Genomic DNA, 21,684 nt, shown 5'->3' with positions numbered 1-21,684 from the left:
TCGCCACTTCCCTAGGCAGCTTACGTATTTGTCGCTGGTCACCTCAGAAGCACTATAACGTGGCATCAAAGTACAGCAGAAATATCCCCTAACCGTTGGCGTTGTCATGATGAATGTTATCTCCCGAGCGATAACTGCGTTATTTCTTCATACATCTTCTGTAAAATTACATCGCGTCTAATTATATGCATTTTCTTAATGTAATCTTATAGATGAAATTGTCTTCCCACTTCTTTTTATTATTTCCAGATACATGGAGCTGAATACGGTGGTGCTGATTCTGTGTGTGGCGGCTGCCTCTTCGCAGCCCATGCCGACTGGAATTTCAAGCGCCAACGATGAATTCGCCTTTACCCTTGTTGACTTGATGAACAGAGCTCATGTACCGATGGGATTTTTCTGTCCCTACAGCCTGACGGCTGCGATGGACATGATATACGTGGGAGCAAGGAATCGCACCAGAAGAGCTCTATATTTTTTTCTTGGTTACAAGGATGCCGGTATTGAACAGAATGCTGTCGTCACGAATGTCCGTGATCATGCACTGAAGCTCCAAGTGTCATCTAACTATAGCATATCCATTGCTAACGCGTTGGTCATTGACCAAGGCGTTAATATTCTTCCAGAGTACGCACTAATAGTGAAGGAGTTTTTCGGCGCCGAAATATTGCGCGTCAACTTCAAGAACGATGGATCGATGGCCGTGAACACCATAAACGAATGGGTAGACCGTCGTATGCAAAGTCGTATCAAGATGATGTTCGATAAGCCGCTACCAACGTCGACCACGCTGCTGTTCATCGGCGCAGTGGCCTTCAAGGCTGGGTGGAAGACTCAGTTCGACTCTTCAGAAAGCAAACTGATGCAATTTTACAACAATGCCACCCAGCCTGTGCCAGTGAAAGCCATCTGTGGAAGCGTGAAAGCGCGCTACGACAAAAATAACGGGTTTTACGACAGTCAGCTGTTGGATCTACCGCTTAATGTGGGAGGCTACACGATGACCATCAGTTTGCCGATATCCAGAAACGGAACTTCAAGAACGCGCCGCCATCTGTCGACCTCCTTCCTTTGGCGTTTCGTAAACGACGCACCCGAGGAAATCGTCAAGGTCTGCATCCCCAGGTAAGCCCAGCTTACTAGAAAAAACGTGGGCAGCTTGCACTAGTGGAGCAAGGGTGGAGTAAATAGTGGAGATGGTGATAGACCTAGCTTTTCTTGCAGCTTTTACTAATGTTGGCTAAGTTTTGATAGGAAATGCTAAGTGCTGCTAGGCACGGTATTTCGAATCGGCTTGCCGCCGACGCGGAGATTCTAGCTTGGCCGCGCGACGTGTTCACACCTACATGACGGTCGACGTCAAGCGCAGGCAAAACATCACCACAGAGACAGAAATTGCATCACGATATTCACGAATGCAACAAGCTCTAACATGGAGTCCTACGCGTATGCAATATATATACCCGGACAGAAAACACCGATCACCCAAACAGCTGGGCCGTTTTCCAACCCTCCCAACACAGTCACTCTAGAAACTTGCACGATAATATATGCCATACAAGAAGCCTCTCTAGTTACTGAGCACCAGTCCAATAACATCAGCATTTATACCGACTGCAGCAAAGCCATTCGCAACATACAACGCCGACTACTGGAAACCCACCTACATGACATTCTAATAGAATCCTGTAACCGCAGCCCGAACAATACAATCGCCCTGCGTTGGGTACCTGGTCATGCTGGGATCGAGGGAAATGAGCTGGTTCATCAACATGCCCGCGAAAATAACCTCCGGGCGCCCTCGATTCCCTGGCCAAACACGGAACAATCACATGTCCATCGCAAAGTTCAGACTAACACTCTCCGCACCCCACTCATGCGCTGCAAGTTCGGATGGAGTACACAGTTCACTGCCCCAACCTTCCGGAGATAAGAGCCTATACAGAACACCTCCTGTACTCATGTAACACTTCCATTACCTCTCCTTATTTCCCTTACCCTCCCCCTCCTTCCTGGACTGCTTGGCTTCACTCGGACTCGGAGGATCATCAGCGGGCCTTAGCGGAGCAAGCGCTTTTCTCTACTGGGCCTTAGTGCAGGCCTTAAATAAAGTTTCTTCTTCCTCCTCAATATGAGCGGCTTTTTCTTCGGGTGTCCGGATCTTCTTTGGTCGTCTCATGTCAAGGCTACTAGTACTCATCCCAGAGCCACCAAAAGTTCTGCCGCCGTCGCGGCGGCTCTGAGCTTTATCTCTCCGGTGACGCCACGGCCAAGCTGCGCCTCCACACTTACCGAGGGGTGGCTGGTGGAAACCTGCGGAGCCGCCGAGTCACGGACACCGCGTGCGTTCCGCGCAACTGCGGGGAAACGCGGAGGGCGTCGCCAGCAGCTCTGCGGGTTGCCTCGTTGGTGCTGCTACACTTTCTCTCTCTCGCTCTCATTTTCTCTTTCTCTCTCCCGAGAGTAGCGCGCGCCGCACGCATGCTCTCCGTCCCTCTCCTTAACATCCCATGTCAAGGCCACATGTGCACGGCACGGAGAGGAGGCGAAGCACACGCCGCTCCGCGAGTGGGTTGCTAGGCAACCCAGGTGACTCATTGCTCAACGATGTTGTTTGTTAACGCGTTACGTACTGACGGTGGGCTTAAACAGCTCCGTTGATGATAAGAACGATTAGATTTTGAACCAGCCCTGGTAGCTTAGTATCTATGGCATTGCGCTTCTGAGCTCGAGGTCACCGGTTCGATCCCGGCCAAGGTGCCCACATTCCGATGGGGGAGAATGTAAAAATGGCCTTGTGTGTAATACTTAAAGAACATAGATACGTAAAGGCACTTAGATAATTAAAAATCCTCAGTTAGCAAACAATTTCATTAAGACCAAGCAGTGGTCTTCAAAAAGCCTGATCGGGCCTGAAAAACAGAACGGTTTATTACGTCAAATGCCTCGTTAATTGCTGCTTAAAAATTGAATTCATTTACACGAAAAAATTTCTAAGATGGTGCAAGAAATTATAATTAAAGGTTATGTCAAATGCCACGTCACCGCAACATGGGGGGGGAAGTTGGGTACTTGAACGTTGTCCTACCCTACTGAACAACGCAACCAGAAGATTTGACTGTTTTACACAGCTTTTCAAACTTTTTACACTAACCATGAGGTAACTTCGCCCTAATAACACACAAGAGAGCCAAGATTGGCTCAATCAAATACAGTAAAACAGTAATATGATGGATCACCTTCAACAAAAAGTATTTCGCCAAAGAGCAGCAAACATAAGAAAGCTATGCATTTCCTTTAACCCGCCGTGGTTGCTCAGTGGCTATGGTGTTGGGCTGCTGAGCACGAGGTCGCGGGATCGAATCCGGGCCACGGCGGCCGCATTTCGATGGGGGCGAAATGCGGAAACACCCGTGTACTTAGATTTAGGTGCACGTTAAAGAACCCCAGGTGGTCCAAATTTCCGGAGTCCCCCACTACGGCGTGCCTCATAATCATATCGTGGTTTTGACACGTAAAACCCCATAATCTCTGCATTTCCTTTAAATAAAAATATCCAAATTAGACACGGGATGTCAGAGTGCTAAGATCCGTGCATATACTTGAATTCCACAACAGCATTACCGAAAAATTTCCATACGCAAAAAAAAGTTCATAACTTCCGTATCTTAACACTTTGCTTTGTCTAATATCACGTCAGTTATATTTGTCACATAAATATTATAATAAATACTCATTTTCTTATGACTAAATCATTACATTATTCTACCAGAACCCTGTAACCACTGGATTCCTGCGCATTTTCCATAGTCGATGAGCGCACTTATTTGTGAAAAAAGCAGGCAAGCCGAACTAAGATGGTGGTCTTTTCTGTGGGATAATATTGCTGTCGCATTAAATGAGTTCAGAGAAGAAAGCATCGATGAAATCTACTGCCTTTTTTTTCATAACCGATGCACGCTTTAAATTTATAAGGGCGAGTTCTTGGAACCAGTGTATCGAACCGAAAGAAATTCGGGTTCGGTTTGGGTTCAGCGCCGCTCTGATTTCGTTTTAGCTCAATTCTTGCGCGTATAGTTACAAATTTATAACGGTTCGGGAACCGGTTCAGCCCACTAAACGTTTTCTTTGCCTGTGACAAAATGCTGCACAGCGTTATCGACTTGCCCGCGTGGCGCATGCGCAGGTTACGTCAGGAGGTCGAAGAAATGACCTTTCTGGCACATGAGAGACAGAAATAAATGTTTCTTACATAGATATCAATGAAGTTTAACGATGTACGGCTACATCAGCCCTACACATAAAGACGGTTATCTTAGGCAGTTTCGCCAGAGAATGCGGCACTCGGTGCGGTGCCTCGACGTATCATGTCTCTCTACCGCGTTTCTGTTTATTTTGACTGGTATTAGTAACGGCAAAACAACATAAATTTGTAGGGATGTTCGAATATTAAAATTTTTCAAGCCGAATCACGAATGCGATAAAGACGACCGTCCTGTATCGTATAGAATACCGAGTATTTCCGGAAAAAAATGAGATGAAAAGCTTCGCGGGGCCCGTTCGGCAACGAAAGAATTCATTACATTCTTCAGAACATGTAGACCGTGATACAGCAGGATCACATCGAGTGCACGATAAAAATTAAATTAATTTTAAAAAAGAGCAACACTTCTCAAATGCATATAGTAGACTATATAGTGCGCATTGAACGAGCAAAGGACAGTATTACAGCGCCGCACATCACTTTGATGGAATCGAAACATGATGACAATGGTCTAATATTAAACTTATCTCACAGGCTGCCAAGAGGAGACATGCTTACTGAACGGCTAGTAACTGTTGCACATAAGTTACCTCCTCCATGTGCTTGTTCAGCAACTCCATCGCCTGGGGAGTGGAATACTTGATCATTTTGAATTGTGAATTGTCCAGTTGAGAATATTCGAGTGTTATTCAAAGTTTGGAACATTCGCACACACGTAGGTTTTTAAACAAAATACTAGTCTAAAATAGCCTTATCGAAAATGAGCTATCGGAAAGCACCTGAGGCGGTGCACAATGATAAGAATTAGTGACGACCTCTTTCCCAACGATGCTCGGTTTACGAGTGCATTGGGCAGATACGGAGGAACTTATTTGTACGGATAAAAGACAGAGTTTAAAAAACCGGCAGATCCCACGCCCTGTAGGAATCGATGCTATGCGAAGCAGTGTGCGGAGACCCTACGAAGTCAACGAAACGAGCATGAGAGCACCAATGAGAAGGCGGCTCTTTCATGACCTACATGACACGAATGTCATGACATTCATGTCATGAGTCCTCAGGAGTCCCTTTAGCTACGCCCAAGAGACCTTAAAGCGGAAGCCTTAGCCATGTTCATGACTATGACTGCGACCATTAACCTTTAGCCTTTTTCTTCACTGACTACCACATCCGAACCCATTCCATTGGTTTTTGAGTGTTAATCTTTTTTCGCTGAGTCATTGTCCATTTTGCTGAGTCATGATCATGACTCTGGCTTCTACCACCACCATTTAGTGTTTCCTCCGCTTAGTACCCACGTCCGAACCCATTTGAGTGGTTTTTGAGTGTTAATCTTTTTTGGTGAGTCATTGTCATTTTTGCTGAGTCATGCTCATGACTGTCACTTCTATCATCAACCTTTAATGTTTCCCTTACTTAGCACCCACGTCAGAGCCCATTTCAGTGGTTTTTGAGTGTTAAACATTTTTCGCTGAGTCATTGTCATTTTTGATGAGTCATGCTCATGGCCATGGCTTCTACCACCATCCTTTAGTGTTTCCTTCACTTAGTACCTACGTTCTAACCCATTCCTGTGGTTTTGAGTGTTAATATTGCTTTGCTGAGTCAATGTCATTTTTGCTGTGTCATGCTCATGACTATGGCCTCTACCACCACCCTTTAGTGTTTCCTTCGCTTAGTACCCACGTCAGGACCCATTTCAGTGTTGTTTTTTTTAGTGTTAAAGTTTTTTGCTGAGTCATTGTCATTTTCATAGTGAAATCTTTTAGCGCGCCCAATCGATACGGACACAGTGAAGGGGGACACACGAGCGCTTTCTCACGTGTCCGTGTCGATTGTGCGCGCTAAAGGATTTCACTATAAATTTGTACCAACTCGCCCAACTATCAGTTCTGCTGCATTGTCATTTTAGCTGAGTTATGCTCATAACTATGCCTTCCGCCATCATCCTTTAGTGCTTCCTTCACTTAGTGCTCGCGTCCGAACCCATTCCAGTGGCGTTTGAGTGTTAATCTTTTTTCGCTGAGTCATTGTCATGACCTACATGACACGCATGTCATGACCTATCACTTATGTTGGTCATACACTTCTGTCATACTATGCCGATTTTGGTACCTACCAAATTAACGAAACGACCATGAGAGCACCAAGACGTAGGCGGCTGTTTCATGCCCTCCATGGCACGCATGTCATGACAAAATTTACGTTCGTCATATACTCTTGTCATAGTATGCCAATTTTGGTATACATACCAAGTTAACGTAACGACCATGAGAGCACAAAGACGTAGGCGGCTAGATAGATAGATAGATAGATAGATAGATAGATAGATAGATAGATAGATAGATAGATAGATAGATAGATAGATAAATAGATAGATAGATAGATAGATAGATAGATAGATAGATAGATAGATACTGCCAAATGCCAAAGTAGCAAATGTTTGCCAAGAAATGCTTCGCCTTTAATAGTGAGAACACCTATGTCTGTATGGGTTGCACTTAACTTCCAGGCCTTGATAGCAGTGCACTCAATTAATTTTGGTCTGCTTGAAGCAAGCACTACTTAACTGGTGGTGAGGGAACTGTGGCACTTAATACAGCGCCGAATATACAGCCAGCAAGTGACATATTCCTCAGTGTTTTGCTCTTTTAAATAAAAGCAGATGAGGACTTTGCTGCTTCTCGACCATGAAGGAGGACAGTTTGCGCCAAACACCGCGACGATATTTCGTACGCAACTGCATGTGGCGCAGATTCTTGTCCTTGCTAAGCGCTGATAAAAAAGTCCAAATCATGCATTTTGTGCCCGCGGAAAGATTTTCAAAAATCGAAGAGCCTTTGGGAGGTGCCAGAGAGATAGAGAGATATAAGTTTAATGATGCGAAATGCAGAGAGGTCGGCCTGAGGTAAATTCCTCTAGCCAGCTACTCTGCGTTGGGGGAAGGGGAAGAGGGAAAAAAAGAGGGAAGAAAAAGGCGCATGATGGGTGACGATGATGAGAGAAGGAGGATATGAAACATATGGCAAGCACTTTGGCATGCTCAAAGCCTACAATCCAGGCCCGTACTTTTTAAAAAGTTCAGTAGCGCCTGCATGGCCTTGAAACTTGATTGAGTGTCTGGCCAAGGGCCTAAAATAACGTCCTCCGACAACGGTGGGCTGTCGAGACGCGTAAGGTCATTATTTAACCTTTGACGCTCTTGCAAGTACCTAGGGCAGTCACAAAGCACATGACCTATAGTCTCTTTGACATTGCACAATTCACAGTCTGGAGACTCGGTGCGTCGCATGAGGTGTACGTATCCGCGCGTAAACGCTACCCCCAGCCTTAGTCTGTGCAGAAGACTGGCACAGCTGCGTTGAATTTTCGGTGGTAGCCTAAATTTCATGGTAGGGTCCAATCTCTGCAGTCGTCTGTGTCGATTATCCGGATTGTCCCAGTGCTTTTCCGTTGATTTTCGGATGACACTGGAGAGAAGGCAGTTGGCGTCCGCTCTTGAAAAAGGAATCGCAAGCATTGACTCTGGTTCTTCCAGTGCTTTCTTCGCTTCGGCATCAGCCAATTCGTTGCCGTGTATACCACAGTGACTGGGAATCCACTGAAATGTGATGTGGTGGCCGTTTTCTTGCGCTAAAGTGTATAGCTCGGCAGTTTGAAGAGCCAACACTCTGTAAGCGCTTTCTTTCAACACCAGTCTAAGTAGTTGCAGAGCCGACTTTGCGTCACTGAAGACTGTCCATACTTGAGGAGGCTGTTGCAAAATATATCGAACGGCCTCTCTGATTGCCACTAGTTCCGTAGATGTTGTAGTCGCCTTGTTACACAGACGAAACCGTCGAATGACTTCATGCGCAGGCACGACGAAAGCCGCACCAGACGCATACGACGAGACCGATCCGTCTGTATACACATTCACCGAGGAGTCATATTCTTTCGAGATATATTCAAGTGTTAAATGTCTGAGGCCGACGGTAGGTATTCGCGATTTTTTAGAAATTCCGGGAATAGATAGACGCACCCGTATTTTGGACATTACCCATGGGGGCATACGTGGAAGGTCAGCAGGGGCAAAGTATGATGGTATGGCAGATTCTTGGCATTTAATGGCTCTTGAAAATGTGGAGTCTGGCCGTATGTCGGGAAGTGTCGATAAGGGGTGGCATCCATGACGGCACAGTAGTCGCAGGAATACTCGAAGAGGTTCGCATCGTAGATAGACAGGTAAAAGGGTGACGCGAGCCTCCTCAATTGTTCCGTAGGTTGAGGTGCAACGTGGAACACCGAGACATGTTTTCAGCATCTGTGCCTGGGCACTTTCCAGCGTACGCAAACATGACCGGCTCATACCTGATAAAACTGGCAGGCTATACCGAATGTAGCCGACGTAGAGAGCCTGGTACAGCCGGAGTAGCGAATGCTCAGATGGGCCCCACTTCATACCGGCCAAAAAGCGAAAAACTTGAGCAAGCCCAGTTAATTTTTTCTTTAACATTGCCACATGCTTTGACCATGAAACACCGCGGTCAATGACAACGCCGAGGTATCTGTGGTGGGCCACATATGGGATGGTATTGCCATTGATCATAATTGGATACCAACAAACGTGCCAAACGTGCATTTAATCATGGCACGCAACAAAAGTTCATTTAGCGTGCTCTTTACAGCCGTTGTTACCGCGCACTGAGATGGTGACCGCATCCATTACCGACCGCAGTGTTGTTCAATGTTATTCTTGGAAAAAGCCTTATTGGTGAAGTGCTTCGTTCCCTATCTTCTCCATGCGAGGACACCGTCCTTTAGTGCACTCCACGTGTTAGGGCGTGTCCGTTTTGTGATTTATCTAGTCTAGTGAGCCGACCTAACGGCCGAAGTGGGAGCTTCAACAGAAACGGCGATTCTGTCGTGCCCCTGAAACGACGTTTCGGCCGAGAAATTTATAAATGCAAGCGTCTCTGCTGAGGTGGGACGTACATATCGTCCGTCCCAAGTCTCGCACGTACATCAACTCGTTATTTATAACGATGTTCTTGTGGGGAGCGCCGACTATAACGTATGCATTTCCAGGAAACTCGTGTGTATTGAGCACGTGTTTCCACCCTATACGGGGTGATAATTTTTAATTTTGCGGAATTTTTAAAATTGCCTGCAGCACATAAGGTGTTTCTTGTCCGTGAGCTATATTATTCGAAGAGGCGGACATCACTAGCACGAGAAATATAAACACATATTCAACTAATTATCACAAGTTCACTAATTAACTTCTTAATCAATGACTTTACGGCACATATTAAATTTTACAAATTGTAGCTGGTGACGTTGCAAGACGCATCCACTTGAAATGAATCTCCAGGATAACACCAGTTTCGAGATATTTCCCAAGTATGGGACGAGCTATATGGGCGTTCCAGCTACTTTCGTACTTGAGCGCATAAATAAAAGAGTGCTTTGGTAAAAAAAAAAAAAACTGACCAGCTACAATTCGTAAACATTATATGTGCCGTAAAATAATTCATAAGTGAATTAGTGAACCGTTCATTTAGTTCAATATGTGTATGGATTTTTCGTGCAAATAATGTCCATCACTCTCAATAATACAACTCAATGACTCGAATTATGTTACTTGCAGCAAGCGATCTTAAAGAAAGTTCCGGAAAACTTAAAAATGATCACGCAGCATGTTGAAACAGTTTATTCCCGAACCGGTACCGTTAATATTTTCGATTCAGGATCTGTTCGGGTTCAGGCACGTTTTTAGAATATTGCTTCTGAACCGGGTTTAGTTGTGGCTAGAATTCCCGTTCGGGCACTGTTTTCGGTTCGGGTTCGGTCCGGCACCCTGATCCACAGTCTTTCGTGACGGCGATTATCGTGTTGTTCTCCACCTGCGCATAATATTGCTCGTTTCTATCGTGCGCCCTCTGAAACCCTCGTTACATCACACTGAGAAAGATTTTTTTAATGCAATAGTAGGGACTCACCGAAAAATGCCAATAGTGTGTCCACTTTTTCTATTTGATTTGTTTTCCAGACTGCAACTAGTGTCCAAGCACTCGTTGAAAGAACTGTCTTGGGGAGCATTGGGCACGTGGCTGGATAACCTATTCGGGCGTAAAGATGCGCCAGACAACTACCACCGCTTCCCTGATCTGTCGGGAATCACGAAGGACAAAATGATGTACGTCGACGACATAGTGGCGACGTCGGTCCTCGAAATTGACGAGACCGGCGTGACTGCGGGCAGCACAGGCGCAGGTCTCCTGAGAGTTGACGACGCAACCCCGCCAGCTGATTTCGTAGCTGATCACCCTTTTGTGTTCATCATCTGGAACAAGTACGGCGATATACTCTTCATAGGAGAGATTGACAGCCTCCCGGCGGCTTCCTGATTAAAGGCTGATTAGATTGCTGTTCTGCGCTATTGTCGGGACATAAATCACTATGCTAACTGTTAGGATTTCATTGGGCTGTCGTCTTTAGCTCTTACGTGTCAAGAGGCTTTTGGAGCTGTAAAACTGTGGCAGTAAATATTCAATAAAAGGTTGCCAACAACTGTGATGTGACGCGGTACCTCTCAGCCACGGGCCGCTAAGCGTGACTCACTCTGAACCGCGATGAATGTGTTAACGCTGTTGAAGTTGCTACTGATTGCTATAAGAAGTTGGTGGTACGTGAGTGCTAATTTACTTTCTATGGCATTTATACTATTCTACATAGGCTTCCTTAAATTTTCGTCAGCTCCTTAGGTGTTCTCATGTTCGAATCCTCAAGAGTATAGATTTTAAAGGGAAGCTTTCTCTGCCTCTTCCTTCGACTTTTCCACTGCTGCTGCTGCGGCTGCTGCCCTGCACGCCGCGTCTGGGGGTAGTTCAGAAAGAGCGCGTGAAAATAACATGGTCGGGTCGTGGAAGAGGTGTTTATGACATTTTTGCAACGACAACTCCGTAAGTATCGCCACAATGCTCTCTGGACGGCTGTAACATTGCGTAAAGGCCCCGCAAAAGCATTGCAGAAGTTGCAGCGCTTACCTCCCTACTCACGCGCAACCGCCGAGATGGGAGGTGTAATGAAATAATGAGAAGGAGAACGCGTAAAGCCAACGCCGTGCGAAAACGGGCGAATAAGAGCGTCAGAAAAGCAAACGAGAAAAGGGGAAAAAGAATAAAGAAGCACATAGAAGTGTGTTGTTGGAGCGTTAGGTTAGGTAGCCTTTAGAGAACTCAAAAGAAGCCGCAAGTACCGTAGACGGCATGCGTGCCGCTCCCCCAACACCTTCCCATGCCTTTTTTCTTTCTTTTTTTTCTGCAGGGTAGCTGTCTATGACTAGGGATCTATGAATTTTTCGCGTCTGTCAACAAATCTGCATGTGCAAAAACTCAGCTACCGAATTTCATGCAAAATCGCTCCATTCTATGCATCAACTCAATTGGATATGCATTTTCAGTAGATCGGCTATCAATAGGCATCATTTTCAAAATCAGTAGACTCTCAGGTAGACAATAAGGGTTTCTCAAAGATTTGCCGCTCTGCGACCTGCGTCGGCCATGTGTACGCTCGCACCGCCCTCTCTTCGTCGTCCTTCCAAGAGCTTGCGTGCCTAGTTTCCTTCCGCTTTCCCGGCGTGGCGGTCCCGTCGCGCGTGGCAAGTTTCCTCCGGCTCCCCGAGGTGGCGGTTGTCTTCCACGCGAATGTATGTGGCCGATCAAGACCGCCTATCAAAATAAAAGTGTGTGCGCGTGTGTCTTTCTTCGGGATGACCGCCTTCGCCGCTCAAGAGAAATAAAATTTGCTCATACCTTTGATCTAAATTCTGTGTCACCTCTATGTCATGTGCTAAACTGCTTCGCTTGTAATCCACCGTCACAGCAGTGGAATGACCGTGATTTTTTAACACGAAAGTGTTTTATGCCGGGGTCCACCAAGACTTACAATGTACACGAACATAATACAAAGAAAGAAACCAGAAGAAAAAGTTCCACAAACATGCAAAATCTGGAAATCGAACCCACGACCTCTCGGTCCGCGACGATAGATCGCCGAGCGTTTAACCCATTGCGCCACAAACGCATTTGCAGAGAGCTACACAGACGCGCCTTATATATGTAACACTCCTCCGTGTACCCGCGCTCTTGCTCGGGGCGGTGCCGCCGCCTACGAGCAGAAAAGAGAAGTACTGCATTATGACACTAACGCGCACCGACAGTGAACGCTTCGGTGGTCTCAGCACTACGACGCCTCGATGCCAGCATTCGAAGGGACGCTGGCATCAAGAAGCACTACCAACGCCAGGTGGCGTTCACCGTACTCAGCACAGCGGAGCGTGGCCTCCGCAATTAGCTCTGAAAATGTTTCTGAAGTTGATCGCGGAGGCTGCAATTACGACGCGCTGTACGCGCTGATTTGACTCGGTGACGATTCAGTTACGTGCTTTGTCTTGCGCGTTGTATTAGTGTGTCAGTTACGTGCTTCGTCTTTCGAGTTGTGCTAGCGTGTGCAGCGTAGTGCAGCTTCCATATGCACGACGGTTGCTCATGGTCATCGACGTTGGTAGTCGTGATGGAGGAGACGTGCCACCAGGCGTCAGCGTGGGTGCATCAACGCCTAAGGGCGCTTTAGCCACAAAACACCAATAGACATTATATATCAATGTGCAATAAACATTACACTACTTCTGTGAAGACACGTTTCACTTTCGTGTTCTATACCGATTCCTATATAAGAGGGATCAACCACATTTTTTTTTCTACCGCCCATGCACTCTCCTGCTCTTGTACCCTCATCTTATAAACCACGCCTAGAGACGTCAAGCGACCACGCTCATTTTCTTTTCAGTCTCTCCCTTTACATCCAGCCGCTACCGACAACGGCTGCACGTGGTGTCACTCTATTAACCTGTTAAAGCTAACTGCCGAAGATGAAAAGGCCTCCTTTGACGAAGATGGGATAGGAGGGCTATCGAAACGATGGTCAGCCTTTCTGAATCAGGTTATTCCTGTTTAAAACTATTATACCACTGTGTGCAACTCCATCTGTCAGCCCCCATCGTGATTTTGAATACTCTTATTTATGTTATTCATATTTTGTCGTTGTATCTGGTGGTTCAGATAACTTCTAGAAATACGCGTTAATGCGTATTCGGTTTACAAGTTGATCTGTCGAGATATCATCGTCATTCCATTCGCGCTTATTTCATTGCAGCGCTAGACGCTACTGAGCAGCACACTTTGCAGGAGGAAATGAAAAAGTCGGCAGGAAGCATGGTAAAGGGCGCTGTTGCGTAGGCGTGTAGTGTACGGTATTACGGGCTGCGAGATTGTGTATCCCGTGCATTTGTCCGCCCATAAGGGCCGACAGCCGCCCATAAAGTTCTACGTATTTCCGGGCATATATTACACGAAAGAGAGGAGACAAGCGTCGACCACTGCTGCTGTTGACAGAGTCAAGTCTGTCATTTAGTCTATCATTAAGTCATTTGTTTGCTTGCGCATGCAGAAGGTTTATCCGTGTCGTGCAGTCAGTCGCGGGGGCTCTCAAGTGCAATTGGGTTCCATTATTAAACGGACACGATGGAACTCGTAGCCTCTGCTGGGCGCCGCTGCTGAACGCTCACCGCACTTGCCGCCGTGTCGTCCAAGGTGCAGCGCGTGGCGTGAGCGGTCGTCCCTGTTGCGGTTCCTTTTGCGTAGCGTCGTAAGAAATTATAAATGCGAAAGACTGACCGTGTGGTTTTTGTACAGTCTGTGTCACCGAGCCCCGGCCTGGTTAGCATCAGACAGTTTTAGACAGTTTGCCGCTTTACGTACGTTAAATGCAAGCACAATTGCTGGACGTTAATGTGCGGGTCCCTTCAAGACGTTTACTTTACCGTACGGGAGCGCAAACTTAAGAAAGAAGTTAAAAATAGAACGTCGTCTGGTGCCTCGTGCCACACGTGTCCAAGCCAAGACAATTGATTAGATACCATCCTTTTGTTGCTAGGCATTGTTTGTTGCTATGCGTTGTTAGGCTTGCGGACGCCGGAATGGCCGAACGATTCCAGAAATTGGACGCGCTATGCGCTCGTAACTAACGTTTCCGGTGAGTGTAGAAGAAACGAAAGCTTATTTCAATAGTTACTGGCGATCAACGAGAGTGAGATCGCAGCCATCACGAGAACATGCTGAAGCGGGAGCATTGGTGCAGCCATATTCGACAACGCTATCTCTTAGCCTGCGTAAACAATATGAACGTTATACTAAACAAATAACGTACGTCGTCATAGCGCACGTAAACCACCGAAACCAAATAACGTACTGAGCATCCGCAGCGAGAATAGAAAGTTTTAGAATAGCGTTTATCGGCTTACGTACGTTAAACATAAGCACGTTTGTGCGATGTTACGGTGCGTGTTCTTTCAAGACTTTTAGCTTACCGTACGGGAACACAAACGTGAGGAAGACGTTATAAAGCTTTGCGCCGTCTGGTGCCTCGTGCCAAACGTATCCAAGCCAAGACAATCCATTAGCATTCATCCTGGTGTTGCTATGCGGCAACGTATGAGGACGCGTCGCGGTTAGGCCTACGGTCGTCGGAATCGCCAAACGATCTCAGAAATTGGGCGTTTCAGGTGAGTTTAGTGAAAGCGGAAGCTTCTTTCTATAGTTACTGGTGATCTACGCTAGTGAGAGCGCAACCATCACGAGAATTCATGCTGAAGCGGGAGCCAGTGATGCCGCCATGTTTGGCAACGTTATTTCTTAGCAGTTCGTAAACATTACGAACGTTAAACTCGCCAAATAACGTACGTTATCATAGCGCACGTAAACCGCAGAAACCGAATAACGTTCAGAGCATGCGCAGAGATGACAACGCTATTTTTTGCGTACGTAATGCGTTTACGTTTGCTTGCAAACGCTAAACTAAAGCTGTCGAGTAACGCTATTTCTTTACGTTAGTAATGCGTTTACGTTTGGTTCCAAATGCCATTGTAAAGCTGTCTAATGTGCGATCGAGGCCGGCACTCGGTCACGGATTCTTAGCAACAATCAGTGCTGCTGACTCACGGCGCGTGGTGCCACCACACCAATGTGCAGCAAGCACGGTTGCTAGCGCGCAGGTGGCCAGATTTTATTTCTGCGGCAGGTCTCTGGCACTGGATTGGGTGGCCGCGCTTTGCTGTTCGTCTTTCAAGTTATGCTGATAGTACCGACAGAAAGAACGCTTTGTATGGGTCGTTGTCACGAGCAGCATTGTACTCATTCATTGCTTTGAGGAGAAACGTTATCCAATAATAGCTGATGAAAAATGCTCATTCGTGGTTAGCCACGCTACTTGTGCGACAGCGGGCTCACACTAGCGTTTAGTCCGAGTTTGCGTTAGCTGGCAGCATTAATAATATTCAAGCCACCTGAAACCCACAAACGGCAGTTTCAGTTTAAGTATTTCGGTTATATTCCGTGAATGCTGGTGTTTGCTCGCCTCTAGCGTAATAGTTATACCCCAGTTAAACGACGATCTAGTTCCCCGGCACGTTTCTTTGTTCTGTTTTAGGCTACATTCTTTAGTCATTGAAGTTTATTTCATTGGTATAGCCAGAGAGGCCCTTTGGTGGCTGTAATCCCATCATTTATTTCTTAAAAAGCCGGCTGGCGCGTCGAGTTTCTGGAAGTGTTTATTTTCCATGCATTCAATCAAATACAACAGCTTTTTCCACCATTCTCCTCTGCCCAGCTGAAAGGTGCTTTTTCTTCAAAGTGAGCCTGCAAATCGAATAAAGACTCAGGTCAGATACTGGCTTTAAGTTTGCCCCATAAGGATGATTAAGGAATATATAAAATTATTCCATTCGTTAGTCGTAACCACATAAATGCAGTTGTTCGCTTCAGCGGATGAGGCTCTGCCAAAACATCTAACTAATTAAAGTTTCTGAAATGCTCAGTATAACAAATGCAACCTGCAAAAACCAAAACTGTTATTGCATTAATAATTACGAATGAAAATATTTTGTCACTACGCCTCCTCATGTTTCTCCCACGCTTTATTTTCTATTTTTTCAGCTTTGCTTCAACACCGTTGAGAGAGAGAGAAATATAAGCGAGGAAAGGTAGGGAGGTTAACCAGACGCAAGTCCAGTTTGCTACCCTGCACTAGGGGAAGGGTGTATAGGAATGAAGAGAGATGATAGAGAGAGAACACAGTTTGGCGCACATTTCAAGGTCCTCACCGAGTCTACGAATGGTCGCAAAGACCTGTCAACTTGAGGTACTGCAATAACGCTTTCATGTCCACCCCTAGCCAGACGCGGCACAGTACTGTCGCCTCAGAGCCGGAAACTTTTAATGGCGCACTGTAGACCACGCAAGGAAAGACCTCCGCTTGATGTAACATCTGCCGCTCCTGAAATAACCAACCAGCTTGGTCAACAGACTGATGCTTCTGCTACCACTGTCGTGCCTTCGAGACCAAACCCACAACAACCATCATCGAGTGTCAGCACGGCCGTGCTAGACGAGGACATAACTTAGTTTGAATCAGACCATCGCACCAGCACATCGACTTCGCAAGCTGCGACTCCCACTCCTCTTGCAGAACCTGTGCAGAGTTGAGCAAACAGTTAGCGGTCATCACAAGAAAACACACGCAGCTTCAAGAAGTACACAAGCACTTGAAAAAGAAAGTTCAGAAGCTCGAAAACAGCCTGACTACTTTTGGCAAGAGTGTCAAGTTTCTAAACAAAGACCAAGTACAAGCCCTCTCAAAAAATAGCAACCACTTCATCGTAGAAATTATGTCAAATCACGGTTCGAATTACGTGTTCGTACTTGATAACATACTGACCATTTCATCATTTATTTCTTAAAAAGCCGGCTGGCGCGTTGAGTCTCTGAAAGTGTTTATTTTCCTTGCATTGAATCTGTAAGAAAAGAAGACTCGGAACAAGCAAACATTTATTCTTCGGGCAACTAAGCGCATGTTGGGGCCATGATGTCGAGCTTTTTTTTCTTTTGCGGGCACAAAGCACACTGTCCACTACATGCCCGCCCCCCCACCCCCCCTCCCCTGCAGTGAAGGCATTGCCGTCGAGTGCTTTATCTGCTTCAGATGGCGTTTCCCGCGTCCATGTGAGCTGGCTTCAAACGGTCTCTAGATACCGTCTCTTCGAATGCTGGTGTTCCCGTAACGGTTTGTTTTATTTCGGCGGCAATGGCGGCCACCCACCACGGAGCCCAACTAGGGGACGCTGCACCGCTTAACGCGTAAGGCTGCAGGCGCCAACGGTACATTGCCACTATAACCTCATTTATTATACCCAAGGGAGGGCACATACACAAGGTTAACCCAAGCCGCCTATGAAAATTAGGAAGCGACTGAAGAGAAGAGATGATAGGATAGTAAAAGAAAGGAGACAGGAAAGCAAAAGGTTGTAGAGGGGGATAAGAAAAGGCGACAACCGATTTCCCCCGGTTGGGTCACTCCGGGGGTGCCGTCATCGTGAAGCAGATGCCAAAGGAGTGTGTTGCCTCTGCCGAGGGGTCATAAAGGTCCAAACACCCGGCTTCGGCTCAACTCCCAGGATCCCCTTTTCCCCGGACACTGCTAAGCCGCGCAACTTCACGCGGGAAGGTCCAACCCTCGCGTACTCGGGTACGTGTGTCGCAACACACCAAACGCCTGCTCACGCAGACGAGGCCGCGCATTTTTATCACGAGTAATCGACGATCTCTTGCGCTCGTCCTCAACGCAGCACAAGTTGACCACTGCCTACCATCCCCAAACAAATGGCCTCACCGAGAGACTAAATCGCACCCTCACGGACATGCTCTCAATGTATGTTTCATCTGACCACCGTGACTGGGACCTGGCGTTACCTTACGTGACTTTCGCGTACAATTCCTCGCGTCACGATACCGCCGGTTATTCACCCTTTTATATGCTCTTTGGCCGTGAACCAACGTTACCGATGGACACCCTACTACCGGCTGCTGCCGCGCCGCCTAGCGAATATGCACGTGATGCCATCGCTCGTGCCGATCACGCTCGTCAGATCGCCCGCTCTAGGCTGTTGGCCTCGCAAGCGACCCAGAAGCGCTTCTATGACAGCCGGCATCGCGACGTTCGCTTCTCACCCGGTGCCTTAGTTCTCCTGTGGTGTCCATTCCGCCGTGTTGGCTTATCCGAAAAGTTGCTATCTCGATACACGGGTCCTTACCGAATCGTCCGCCAGGTCACGGACGTCACCTACGAGATTGTTCCCGTCTCTCCGACTTTACCGCCAGCGATCGCTCCCAGTGACATAGTTCACGTTAGCAGACTGAAAGCCTACCGCCTTCCTCCTAACGACAATGTGTGAAGTGCGCCGGGACGGCGCTTGCACCGCCGGGGGTAATGCTACGCGAGAGACATTCATCCTGGGGCAGACGACGAAGAAGACGGTTCTCTCTGGTGCTGGTGGCTGTCCACCATCTTGGCTACTGTGTCTCTCTCATACTGTAAATACAGTGTAAATAGTCCCGCCTTGTGCCGTTTTACGTAACAATATGTAAAACTGCTGTATGACCGCTGCAGATGAAGTGACTACTGATTTGACTCTACGTACAGGCTCTGGATTGGACTTGTCCTGAAAGCACTGGTCGCAAGGCGGATACCCAGATGGTGAACGGGGTCTAGTATTTTTAATGCACTTGGCGTTGCGGAATTATACACTATAGCTCCGTAATCGAGGCGTGAGCGGACAAGACTTATGTAGAGGTTCAGCAGACACTTTCGATCACTACCCCAAGTCGTACGCGACAGAAGCTTTAAAAGGTTCGTTGTCTTCAGGCATTTTGCCCTCAGACACTTAATATGAGGAATAAATGTAAGCTTCGAATCTAAAACAATGCCTAGAAACTTATGCTCGCTGCTCACAGAGAGCGCATCTCCTTGGATTGCAATACTTGGGACTGGCGTTACGCCTCTCTTGTTATTAAAGAGTACGCAAGTGCTCTTCTGGGGATTTACCATAAAACCATTTTCATCTGCCCATTCGGACAATTTGTTTATTACAAGCTGCACTTGTCGTTCGCAGATGGCAATATTGCATGACTTGAAGGCTATCTGCACATCGTCGACATAAACAGAATAAAACATAGTGCGTGGCATAACTGTGTGCAGGGAACTCATTTTTACGATAAATAGTGTGCAACTAAGCACGCCCCCTTGTGGCACACCGGTCTCTTGGGTGAATGACTTAGAAAGAGCGTTACCGCTCTTGCGTTTAACATGTTGCGTTTAACATGTTGCCACGGACACCCATCGCAGAGAGATCTCGGAGAATGCCGTAGCGCCATGTTGTATCGTAAGCTTTCTCTAGGTCAAGAAACACTGAAAGACAGAACTGTTTATGTATAAATGCATCCCTGATATAAGACTCAATGCGAACAAGGTGGTCTGTTGTGGACATACCTTCCCTGAAACCACATTGGAAGGGGTCTAGTAATTTGTTATTTTCAAGGAAACAGATTAAGCGCCTGTTGATCATTTTTTCAAACAGTTTGCACAGACAGCTTGTTAGTGCTATTGGCCTGTAGCTGCTGGCTAGAGAGGGGTCTTTGCCTTGTTCAAGCACGGGAATGACTATAGCTTCCTTCCACGAGGACGGGATATATCCATGAGCCCAGAATAAATCATTGAAAAGATACAGGAGTGTTTTCAGTGCTTCAGGATTCAGGTGCTTAATCATTTCATATATGACACGATCACCGCCTGGCGCAGAGTTATTGCAGCAAGCGAGGGATGCTTTCAGTTCAGTTAAAGTGAATGGATAGTTGTAGACCTCACTCGATTAATCTTTACGTTTTAGGGGCTGTCACTCTTCGCGTTCTTTGACTCTCAGAAATGCTTGTGTGTAGTGGGACACACTGGAGATATATTCAAAGTGTTCGCCCAGACAACCAGCCTGATCTTCCAGGCTCTCTCCTTGAGTACTTACTAAGGGGAGTGGGTGTACTTCCCGGCCTTTTAATTTATTTACTCGATTCCACACTTTCGTCTCATCCGTGTAAGAATTTATACTGGGGATGTACTTCTCCCAACTCTCCCTTTTAGCACGTCGACTTGTTCTTCTAGCCTGGGACTTTATTTGTTTGAAACTAATCAAGTTTTCGGCGGTTGGAGAGTCGCGAAGTCGTCCCCAAGCTTTGTTTTGATTTTTCCGTGCTTCCTTGCATTCTTCGTTCCACCACGGGATACGACGTTTATTAGCCAGTCCGTTAGTTTGACGGATGCATGTTGTGGCAGTCTCAATTATAAAGCCCGTTATATATGCTACAGCATCGTCTATATTTAAAGAGGCAATATCATCCCTGCTTAAATAAGTTTGTTCTTGGAAACGTTCCCAGTTAGCCGAGTCAACCTTCCATCGGGGAATGTGTGGGGAACATAGATTTTGTTTTGTCAGTTTTAACATGATTGGGAAGTGGTCGCTCCCAAAAGTGTTCTTCAGAACGGACCACTCCAGGTACGGAATCAGTGTACTAGACACGATACTTAAATCTATGGAGGAGTATGTGTTGTGCGCCATGCTGTAGTAAGTTGGCTCTTTCTTATTAAGTAAACATGCTCCTGAAGAAAAGAGAAAGTTTTCAATTAGGCGTCCTCTCGCATCGCAACGAGAGTCTCCCCACAATGTGTTATGTGCGTTTAAATATCCGACAACTATATATGGTGACGGAAGTTCATCTATGTAGTTCTGAAATTCAGTTTTATGAAGATGATAATTAGGAGGGATGTATATAGAGCTAACAGTGACTAGCCTGTCAAACAATACCCCTCGGACAGCAACTGCCTCTAGGGGCGTACGAAGTTTCAGTTCTCGACAGGCAACACCTCTGTCAACTACGATAGCAACACCGCCGGATGACACGAAGGTGTCATCGCGGTCTTTGCGAAAGATGGCGTGATGATGATGTATGGGGTTTTTTGGCGCAAGGGCCAGGGATGGCCAAAGAGCGCCAAGAAATGGTATGATGAAGTCGATGATGCAGTGAATGAGAAGTTTAAAATGTATCGAGGCTGTATAGAGGCCTAAAATGTTCGCTGCAAGGTACGTAAAATGTACAGGTATTTAAAATAATGTCAATAATGAGTGATACCAGCTATGATCATGATGTATACTCTAGGAAAAAGAAATATAATAATAATAATACGAAAAAGATGCGTCGCTTCCCTTAGCACTATCACCTCACGGAGACCCTTGGGCACAAGGGCATGGAGGGACGTGCTCTACAAAAACAGTACGCTCGCAGCAATACCCTCTAGATAGAGGGAGGTCTACGAATCTCTCGGGCTAATAACATGCAGTACAACATCATTTAAAAAGTTAAGCACTGCCTTGGTTTCAAACAGAGGTTCTGGGCCAAGACACAGTGTCGGATGTAAGGGGACATGTTGTTGGTATGCTA

General features: G+C 46.6%; 1 protein-coding gene across 1 annotated transcript; it reads left to right on the top strand.

Moving 5' to 3' along the window:
• The first annotated feature begins 754 nt into the window (after positions 1–754).
• LOC119444359 (intracellular coagulation inhibitor 1) lies at positions 755–10,653 on the top strand. Its single transcript, XM_037708766.1, has 2 exons — positions 755–1,125; positions 10,296–10,653. The coding sequence occupies exons 1-2, from the start codon at positions 755–757 to the stop codon at positions 10,651–10,653; spliced, it is 729 nt and encodes a 242-aa protein (XP_037564694.1).
• The last annotated feature ends 11,031 nt before the right edge of the window (positions 10,654–21,684 follow it).

The sequence above is a fragment of the Dermacentor silvarum genome, chromosome 3 (assembly GCF_013339745.2).
Source record: "Dermacentor silvarum isolate Dsil-2018 chromosome 3, BIME_Dsil_1.4, whole genome shotgun sequence".
Taxonomy (NCBI): domain Eukaryota; kingdom Metazoa; phylum Arthropoda; class Arachnida; order Ixodida; family Ixodidae; genus Dermacentor; species Dermacentor silvarum.
This window is presented reverse-complemented; position numbering and strand designations above follow the sequence as displayed.

Excerpts from the sequence above, each read along its gene's own strand:
- LOC119444359 (XM_037708766.1), top strand. The coding sequence starts at position 755 with ATGATGTTCGATAAGCCGCTACCAACGTCGACCACGCTGCTGTTCATC. Across the intron at positions 1,126-10,295 it reads GTCAAGGTCTGCATCCCCAG|ACTGCAACTAGTGTCCAAGC; the intron begins GTAAGCCCAGCT and ends TTTGTTTTCCAG.